The sequence below is a fragment of the Aphis gossypii genome, chromosome 3 (assembly GCF_020184175.1).
Source record: "Aphis gossypii isolate Hap1 chromosome 3, ASM2018417v2, whole genome shotgun sequence".
NCBI lineage: Eukaryota > Metazoa > Arthropoda > Insecta > Hemiptera > Aphididae > Aphis > Aphis gossypii.
The window spans coordinates 22,245,503-22,256,607 of record NC_065532.1 but is presented as its reverse complement, the minus strand read 5'-3'; the positions used below and the strand labels follow the sequence as shown (position 1 = coordinate 22,256,607).

At 26.0% G+C, this 11,105-nt stretch overlaps 1 protein-coding gene across 1 annotated transcript; it reads right to left on the bottom strand.

The window, feature by feature from the left end:
- Positions 1 to 4,660: 4,660 nt before the first annotated feature.
- LOC126550907 (uncharacterized) lies at positions 4,661 to 8,255 on the bottom strand. The gene is made up of 6 exons (XM_050203451.1): positions 8,091 to 8,255; positions 6,666 to 6,732; positions 6,531 to 6,596; positions 6,381 to 6,455; positions 6,190 to 6,293; positions 4,661 to 4,756 (listed from the first exon to the last, which is right to left on the bottom strand). The coding sequence occupies exons 2-6, from the start codon at positions 6,730 to 6,732 to the stop codon at positions 4,661 to 4,663; spliced, it is 408 nt and encodes a 135-aa protein (XP_050059408.1). The 5' UTR covers positions 8,091 to 8,255.
- Between the last annotated feature and the right edge of the window lie 2,850 nt (positions 8,256 to 11,105).

The following is an 11,105-nucleotide window of genomic DNA, read 5'->3' as shown; positions in this document are numbered from 1 at the left end:
ATCGCCTGCGACATTTTCTCCGGGTTTATAACTTTCAAAAATTGATTTAATTGTATTACTATCTTTTATATCAATTTTTATATTATGATCGTCATTTATTTTAATTATTTTACTCATATTATTGTTAAGATTATTATTGGGTGTTCTTATTTTATCATTGAAAATGTCATTAATATTATTTGATTTTTTAATTATTTTATGAGAATGGTAATGGTCGCGTATTAAATTTATGACCTTTTGATGTTCATGAGTTTTCCAATTATTAGTTATATGTGTTTTATCTTTATGACAAATGAGAAGATCGATATTTGTATTTGAAAATTCTTTAAAAATTGATGGTTTAATGATTGCCCAATTACATTTGTCTACGCCTGAGGCAATTGTAGGAATAGCAATTTTGAAATCATGTAATTTTTGCATTGATTTTTTAAGTTTTGAATAGTAAGTTTTATGTCATCGTATTTAGGTTTATGAAAATATTTTTGTTTTGTTACTAGGTGATAAATTATTTTGTTTCCGATTTTTATTGGAATTGCATCGCCTATTTGTGGGTTTAACTTTTCGAGTTGAGGCGTTGTGTTTCCAAATGTTGTTTTTATACGAAACGCTATTCCTTTAGACATTTTTAAGTCTGCAGATATGCAATGTGCAATCGAGTAGTCAAAGTCTACAAGAAATATATCTGCTATTTCCTCTTTAATATTATTAATATTTGTTTTAGATATATTGGTATAGGTTTGTATTGTGATTGAATCATTTAATATTAAAGTGTTATTATGAAAATTGATAATAGCCTTATTGCTGTGTAAAAAATTATTTCCTATTATTATATGGCACGTTAAATTTTTAACAATAAATACTGATGTTTCAAAATCATGAGAATTGATTTTAAGCTTAATTGTTGTGGAGCCATAGACAGTTAACGGATTATTGTTAGGACCTGATAAAATTATGTTTTCTTTAATTATTTTATTTTCAGGGGGTACAAGCGGGTGTCTTATACAACATATATTGGCCCCTGTATCAATAGTTATAGGTACATCATTATTATTAAGTTTAGCACGAATGAATAACGGTTCAGAAATATGATTAATTTTGTAAGTAGTTACTGGTTTTTTAACTGACGATGAAGGGTAACAGCGAGTGTCAGAAAAACTGTTTAACCTATTTATTAGTTTTTTTGAATTGAAAATTGTCTACAAGTTTGTGCTGGATGTCCTATCATATTACATAATTAATAATTAATCGGGTTATTTTTAAATCGGCAATTTTCTGTAGAATGATTATTTCTAGAACAAATTGTACATTGCATTTTATCATTGTTATTTGAATTATTTTTGTTTTTAAAGTAACAAAATTCCGTGGTATGATTATTTTTAAATCATATATTACATTTTTAGATTCTGAACGAAGTGATGAATGTATTGATTTTACAATGATGTGTGTTTTTTTTTTTTTTTTTTTTTTTTATTTTTGTGTCTGTCACCACGTTTTGGAGCAGTAAAAGTGCTCCGATTTTAAAAAGTGGACCCTGTTTCGGGTAGGAAAGTGAATGTAGTTTGTACTTTGGGGGGTCAAAAGTAAAAAATTTCCAATAGTTTTCAAAAGCGCCGGGAAAAACCAAAAAAAAAATGACGGAAAAACGGGAATTTTTACGCAAAACCAATTTTCGACCAAATCGATTTTTTTTTATGGTTGTAATTCAAAAACTAATCACTGAAAATACTTGAAATTTTCACCAAATGTTAATGTCAGTGGTATCCGTATATAGTTAAATTTTCAAAAAATTTTGACTTTTTTTGAGTTATTTATAGACCACTGAAATTTTCGATTTTTTTGAGAAATTTTTTTTAAAGTGTCGATAAAAAATTTTTGGATGACCAAAAAGTTTTGAAAATTTAATACAAGGTTCCTTATGAGTTGTTTTTAATGTAGTTAAAAAAAAATTAAAAATCGTTAGTCACAATTTTTTTTTATAAGCTTTTATAGTTCAAATTTTTACGAAATCTGTCGAAAACGCGAAAATTTGCAAGTAATTTTGAAGTTGAAAAATCATAAAATTTTTTTCTTTTATAACTAAGTTTTGAAAATCTGGTACAAGGTTCTCCATAAATTTTTCTACAAATATCTGTAAAAAAAACTCTACCGGATTCAGACAAAAAGTTTTTATGAGTGTTTGAAATTTAAATTTTTACAAAACCGCGTTAAATAACGGTTTAGCCTCAAACGATTTTTGATATTTGTTATAATTCAAAAAGTATAAGTCGTAGATACTTGAAAATTTTACCAGTTATTTAGATTGGCATTTTATTTACTTGATTTAATTTTCAAAATATTTTGAGTTTTTTTGAGCTATTTATAGACAACTGAAATTTTCAATTTTTCTGAAAAATTTTTTTTGAAGGGTCGATAAAATTTTTTTGGCCGTATCAAAATACTTGAAAAATTTTATACAAAGTTCCTCATATATGATTCTTATAGTGATTAAAAAATTATAAGAATACATAGGCACAATTTTTTTTTATTAGCATTTGAAGTTCAAATTTTGACGAAAATTTGTCAAAATTATGAATATTTGCAAATTATTTGAAGTTGAAAAATCATAAAATTTTTTGTGTTTATAACTAATGATTAAAAATACAATACTAAGTTTTCCATAAGTTTACCTTCAAGTATCTATAGAGAAAACTCGAAGCATCATTATAGGAAAAATTTTAAGTGCGTTTGAATTTTAAATTTTAACGAAATAGCGTAACGATAACGATTTATCCTCAAACGATTTTAAATATTTGTTATTTTTCGAAAAAAAGTATAAGTCGTAGATACTTGAAAAATTTTACCAGTTATTAAGATTGGCATTTCCTTTACGTGATTTAATTTTCAAAATATTTTGACATTTTTTGAGCTATTTATAGACAACTGAAATTTGAAATCATGAATATTTGTTAACTATTTGGTAGTTAAAAATTTATAAATGTTTTACTTACTATCAAAAGCTAAGAATTGAAAATTTAATACTATGCTGTCCATAAGTTAAGCTTAGAACAATTATAAAAAAGTTTGAGGATTATTCAATTAAAAAAATGTTAGGAGTGATTAAATTTAAGTTAAGTTATGTTTTAATTTGAAATCAAAAATTAACGTGTCAAATAACTTTTTACTACTAAAAATTTTTCGATTTTTGTTATTTTTAAAAATTTACTGATCGTAGGATCTTGAATCTTTTACTTAAATGTTTGAATTTTCTTTTTTTTACTCATTGTCTAAAAATCCGCGAGTATAGTTAGAATCTTGAATAGGTATTTGAATTGCCGCTTTAATTTCCCTCCGGAACCATGTGAGTTATGTCTGATAGTGGGCAGTGATAACGAGGGAACAAGCAAGTTTGTTTATGCTGACAATCGTTAATTCCAAAATATTATATTGTATAATTATATGGAGGAATGTACTATAGACATAGAGTATAGACCCATAAATATGTAATATAAATAAATATATAGTTTATATTATATATCTATGTATAGACCCTAGTTTCAACCACGGACTAAGATATATATATATATATGTATATGTTTATCTTGGTCCGTGGTTTCAACAATAGAAAAAGAACATTGGTATTCACCATTCACTATTCTTTTCTATGTTATTAACTATCAATTAATACTTATGTTAAAAGTTAGGTTAGGTTAACACATTTCTTGCATACTATATAATATTTTATATTACCGAATGGGGAACTGTAATTAGGTATTGTTTTCTAATTCCTCGTGAGTTGAACTTCTATTTTTTTTTTTTTTTTTTTTTTTAATTAATTACGCCGCAGTTGTTTTTATTACATAATATTGTTTAAATTGTTAGTTAGAATACTAAATAACCAAGTGATTGGTTTAATTTATCAACGTAGGTAGTTGCTTAATAATAATTTATGTTTGAGAATAAAATATTGGTCAGTCATGCGATTGATGTAAGTTTTTTTGAAATCGTTAATCTGGGTCCATATTATACCATGTTGTGGAGAGTTAAATAAATTCAACTTGTAGGTGACATGTTACCAATATTTTATTACCCGTGTATCAAATATAAAATACGTGACACGACATTTGAACTCGACTTAAGTTGTGTCTTCGAAATGAAAAACATTTGGACCAACACCTTACAAAACATCTCTAATGAATTCCAACGCAAACTGTTGTGATTATGGGTGACTCTGCGTTGGCTCGATGTAAATTTAGACATTGCAATACAACCATTCAATTTATTACTAACACTTGTAGTGTTTTCGGTGAGTATTTTCTTGATATGGTGGTATACATTGAGTTACTTAACAAAATGCACTTACATTTTCAGGTCCTACAACCCTGACGTTAATCGAAGCTGCATTAATGTACTATGTACATATGTACCTATTATGCAGTAGATATTAATCATACTGTGATAGTGTGATATAGGCCAAAATATATTATGTGCCTGCTACAAACAGTAAAACTCAATCCTAACCTAACCAGGTATAGTAAAATTTGGCATATTATGTTTTAGAATTTTTTTTTATAAACCTAGTAATATGTATTTTAAAAACTAAAATGAATAACATTTACAGGGTTTTTTTTTAAATTTTTCTTTATTATATAATATTTTTTTTATAAATTTGTTTTTTTTTTTTTTAATTGATGACCATGTTTGGTGATGGGGTCATTACCGGTCCCGGGTTTATCACCATTGCATCCATGAGACTGGTGATCTGAGTAGGAGTATCTGCCTATAACATAATTTAATAGTATTTGCATTAATTGTAATTTAAAGCAATATACAATCGTTTTAACATAATAAACATAATACCTACTAATTGACTATGATAACAAAAAGAGTTTTGTACACTTTTAGCTTTTTATGCAAGGCTTCTGCAAATTTTAAGTACCTACATTTCTAATATAGACTATCTTTTAGTATCTTATTATATTAGTATCTGTTAAATTGTAGGTAGTTGATAAAAAGTTATGATGATTTAATTAGAATGTAAGCCCCCCAAAAAAGTCTCCCAATACCAACATTTATTAAATTTATCAACTATCATATGTTTAAATAAATATCAATGCTGACAGTGACCTATTTATTTTGGCTATGTACTGGTTTGGGGTTTAAATTAAAAAAAAAATGATTGTTTCATTAATAAGGTTATAAATATTCTACAGATACTATTGTTCTATGCAGACACCTATAACATTATAACCTTTATAAGCCACAACCCCGGTAGTAATTTACAAGGGCTCTCTTATAAAAACAAAAAAAGGTTTCTACATTTATAATATTTATAATCATATAAAATAAAGGTAATAATTGCATTTTCCGTGTACATTTAATATGAATTTAAAATTCTTTATCATTAAATAATTAAATAAAATATACAAATTTAAAATAATACTTTTAATACATTTTAATAATATTATAATATAGGTACCCAGTAAATAAATAATATAATATTAAATACTAGTATTTATAATCAATGGTTCAATGTTTACAAACTGATTCGATGGGAATCCGAGTCGCGAGTTAACTTAATATTCTTTTCCATTTAGATATGGGCCCCTAATATATTAAACGTTCAGTGGCCCCCAGCAATCGCCGGGTAGCTGGGTGGGCAAAACCGACAGTGTTAAAACCTAAACTTACTAATTAGTTATTTTGTTCTTTTGTAAAATATTATACCTATCATTTATTAATATTTCATGTAAATAAATAATAACTTAGGTATCCTGTTAAATCGTTATGACTAAAGTCTAAATGCATTAGGGATTGCTGATTCAAATAGAAATTGTTTTTAATTTTAATTGTTCTAACTCTAAAAAGCAGAAATTAAATAATATGAGTTCAAATGATTTAGTTCCAATTTCTGTAAGAAAATAAATGTGTTAACCTTTATACTGATACATTTGTTATTATTATTTTTTAAATATTGGTACCTAATTGCTTGTTGTTTAAACAATAGGATATAACCTCATAAAATGACAATGCAAAAATGACAACCACTAATGCACATATTTGAAAATTTAAAAATACTGTTATTTGAATGTTATATATTTAATTTTTTTTTTTTTTTTAGATTTGATTACTAGATGGTTATAGAAAATATAAAACCACCTTGTTATATGTGTAATTGTAAATAATATACATAGGTAAGTACTGAAAACTTACTTTATGTCTTTGTTTGTTAAGAACGTCCCTCAAATCACCAGTCACATGGTTTGCATCCTGCCACCAGCAAACGCCAAAATGCCACTTATGGCAAACTTGGCATTCTAGTTAAAAAATAATATACATTGCCATTATTCTTTAAGTATAATAATAATTTAATCATTAAAATACATTTGACCAAATATACTTACTTTTCTTTATTTTATTTTTTTTTTGTGTTGTGGCCTTACAGGGCCCTCTGTGTTTCTTTTTGCAAACATGGCATTCTTTAAAATAATTTAAATCAATTTAATATGAGAAATTCATTAATTTTAACACTATATTAGTACACTTATACATACTTGGTTTGTAATTTTTTTTCTTTTTTATTGCATTTGCTACACTTGTAGCATTTGCAACAACAGTTTCTAAAAAAAAAAACAAATTGAAATTAAAACACAATTTATAAAAAATAATTAAATTTTGGGCTTGCTTACTCTCTGGCGTAGTTTTGGGGGGCTCCATCCCATAGTAATAATTATTATGGACAATTGTATATGCCATCTAGATAAATTTAAATAACAGTGTTTATTGTAAAATTACAGAATTAATAATGTAAATTTGAATATTATAATGGTGGTTATTTGTAAAAAGTCTCATTCGGAATAAAAAGCCAATGCTGTAGGCAAATAAAATTCCGGAGAAACAATTAGTTTTAAATAGTTTAATTTGGATTAGTCAATAAAATATGTAGGTACACTAGTATAATAAAAAAAGTATTATTTAGTTCATCAGTTGGTACTGGGCTTTTTCTTTGATGGCAATGTCACCAGATATTTTTCACTTATTATATTTAAATATATGGTTATAGGTTTCAAGCAAAAAGAGTTGTTGACTTTTAAAAAGCACTTATGTTTTCCTATGTTGATTGGCTACCTATTTAAATATTATTTAAAAATTGTATTCTTAAGGGTTACATTAAGAATTTTTTTTCTGTTAATATTAAATGTATGTGTGTTACCCATTTAGCATTTATAAAACGTTTTGTGCCACGGTGGGCATAGTGGTTGGCCGCTGTCACCGAACAGATACCACGGTTAAGCACCACCCGACGTCGCTAATTCCCGGATGGGTGATCATTCAGGAATTTTAGCGACAAAGCCATGGCACAAATACCCACACGTGTTTAACTTAAACCAAAGCTGGGCAAGTTAGTAATTTTTTTCAACTAGTTGAATTTAAGTTACTTTAATAAAAAAATTAATTAAGTTAGAATATAAGTTAGTTTCTGAAACTGTCAAAATTTCTAACTTAGTTAGAAGTTAGTTTGGTGAAAATAGTAACTAAAGTTAGAGTAGAAGTTAGAAGTTAGTTTTTTATAGATTAAAAAACTTTTTGTTTTGTTAAATTGTAAATAATAAGTTATCTAACTTCAATTATTGATTTAAACTGAAAAATTGAAATAAATACCTAGTAGTTTGGTCAAAATGTTCTAATTAAGTAAGTAATAATTTCAATTTCTTGAAAATTAATTGGTATATCATTTATTGGTTATTAGAACATGAAAGGTGAACAACTTAAAATATTAATATTAAATAATAATACATAATATAATACAATTATAATAATAACTAGGTAGTTACTTTATTTTCTAACGAGCTAGATTAGACTATTTTACACATTAAATTAAACTAGTTAAGTTATAAAGTTAATATGAATTAAAACTAACTAGTTAGTGCCCAGCTTTTACTTTAACCCTATTGTTTCAACCTTATACTTCCCACCCTTACCGCCAATAATGGCCATAGTTAATTAATAATAATAAAATTTTAATATTCGTATAATACATGTAGAATTTAAAGAAATTCTAATAGTAATACGTAGCCAGGTGTAAAAAAAAAAAAAAAATATATTTTACTTACTTTTTATTTAGTTCTGTCGAGCTTCGTGACGAAAATGAGATTGAGCTTATAACAAATTAGTAATGCCGCTGACCAAACCACCACTTCCAATATTAATAATTTTCGTTATATTACGTGTGTACATAAATAAATGTGTGGTTTGTCCCTCAATTAATCTATATAACTAGATCACTTGTCAAATTTGTACCTAATACAATATTATCATCGAGATTATCATATAATTTATTACCATCTATCGCCATATAATACTGGTCATCATTAAATAATAAGTTTTTCGTACTTTTGAAATCGCAATAGTTATCTTAAGGAATTGCGGAGACGCGCAAAGAAATGATACCGAATACCGAATTAATGGGTTTTATATTATATTATCTTCCTACATACATAGTGATCGGCAGTATTTCGTCAAGTACATATTTTATTTTTGATTTCGATTCAGGCTGTTTTATGCTGTTTATGTGGCAGGTACTCGTGTCTCATCATCCAGTTTTGTCTATACCTATCAAATTACATCGTGATTCTGGTGAGTATAATACATAAAGTTTATATAATGTTAATAGCACCCAGGTATTTAACGCTTGTAATTAATAATTATTTTAATTTACATGTTATTATTTATTACGCAACTATCAATTTGCAATTTTGATTTATTCCTGAATTGTATTTATTGATTTACTTTTATGTTATACACTTATACTTTCATATAGTTATGCGTCATTATACTTTTAGGTTTTGAACAGAGACGATGTGTGAGCCTAATATATATTATTTGTAAGTAAAGTGTTAATAAGTTTCCCTTAATAATATGGAGTTATGACGACTTAATAAAATTTCCAGTTTCAAACAATATAAAAATAAAACTTAAAAAAAAAAAATGGAATATTTAAAATGTCTATAAATAGCTTAAAAATAAGCGAAATATTTCGAAAATTAAATTATGTAGAAAAAAAATAACAAAAATATACCTAGAAACGTTATATTCACATGCATTTTTGATATCATGAAAATAAACATTAAACACTCATAAAAATGTTTTGACTTACACTTGATTTTTTTTCATAATTATTGTAAGCAAAACTTGTAATAATCGTTTTTTGATAAATTGTTATTTTACGCAATTTTGTAAACATTTTAATTTCAGACGTTTATAAAAAAATTTCCGAATCTGACACTTGAGTTTTTTTTTTAGTTATTTGAAGAAAAACTTAAGGATAACCTTGTTTTGTATTTTTTAAGTTTAGGTATAAAATAATAAAACTATGGATTTTAAACTACAATATTACTTTCAAATTTTACCGATTTTTACAATTCCTTAAAAATTTAAACTTAAAGCGTTTACAAATAACATTTTTTTTTTTTTTTTAACTGCGATAATAACGACATAAGAAACCTTCTATTACATTTTCAAGATTTTTTTTGGAGGTCAAATGTATTTTATCGATATTTCAAAAAAAAAAAAAAGCGGGCAAGTGGGTACCGCTCTGCTGTACCTACATTAGGTGCCGTGTGGATCACTATTTATATATATATCACGACTTATAGAAAAATTAATTTAATTTTTATGAAAACTTAGGTCTATGGTTTTAAAATTAAGGGTTAAATACATTTGACAGTATTTGACTTATAATAATTAAGTTAATTTAATACAATTACTCCTTGCGCTAAAATATGATACTGATTTTTATTACAAACATAAGCTATAATAACATAACCTATTAATGTTACATCAATGTATAGTCAAAAATGACTCTATAAGTAAGTGATACTACTAATATTTAATTATTTTTAATTTATATTTATTTTTGCTAACATACATCATTTCGATTTAGATCTGATACATAAGATACATTGCTGCTCAAATTCCTCGTTGCAGATTCTTTGGATCGAATTAAGATAATTTTATGTTATCACGATACATACATACTCGTACATCAAACTATACCATATCATTTCATGGCACTTTTATATGAAGTTTTATACACATGAATATCAATAATAATTAAATGCAGTGGCGTAATTTGGTTATAATTTTTGGTGTTGCAATTTTTTTTTATGTGATCATGGATATATTTAAATATACATACGTCTCTCCTCTCCCCTGGTGGCCTGGTCTTAAATTAGGATAAGGATTCCATTTTTATTTTTATTTATACAAAAGCATTAAAACTAGATAAATAAGTATATAAGTATATTCAACTTCAACAGGTGTTATTTATATTATTAGTAATTTATATTATAATTTACAATATTTTTATTTTTATTTTAAACTTAACTTTCGGCTATTCACAGAGGAATTACTGTTGAATTCATAAATGACTTCTTCCATATTGATAATTCTTTTTTTTTCAATTTGTAATGTTCCAAGATTACTTAATCGTTCTTGACCCATTGTGGTCCTCAGATAAGTTTTAAGTCTTTTTAAACAAGAAAATGATCTTTCACAGCTGGCAGGTGTAGTTTGTATAGTAAGGAATATACGTATAATTGATGTTAAAATAGGAAATCCGTTTTGAAAATCATCATTCTTCATAAAATCTATTTTTTTTTTCCATAATACTAGCTGTTATTTCTATGTTGGAGTACTTTAACTTAAACATTCTATTAAACACTTCAATTTCGGTATTCAGATGTTTTATATCAAAGTTGTAGGTGTTACAAACAATATTTAATGTTTCATGTGGTGGATTATCATTGATTATTATTTCTTTTAATCCATTTAATATATCTAGCTGGTTTTCTTGAAAACGTTGTTGCATTTCTCTTATTACAATATCTAAGACAGGATAGTAAATTTCAATACGATAATATTCTTTTAATTGAGGCCCCTTTTCCCCACCACCTAGTTTACATGGAACATTTTTTTTTCGAGGTATTTTAGGAGGATCAATATTATTTATTTGAATCATCTCCATTGCTTCATTCCATTTTTTATTACATTCAATTTCTGATCGCATCTTTTTTAGTATTTCTATGGTACTATTAGACATGTCAATTACAGTATTATAATTAATGTTC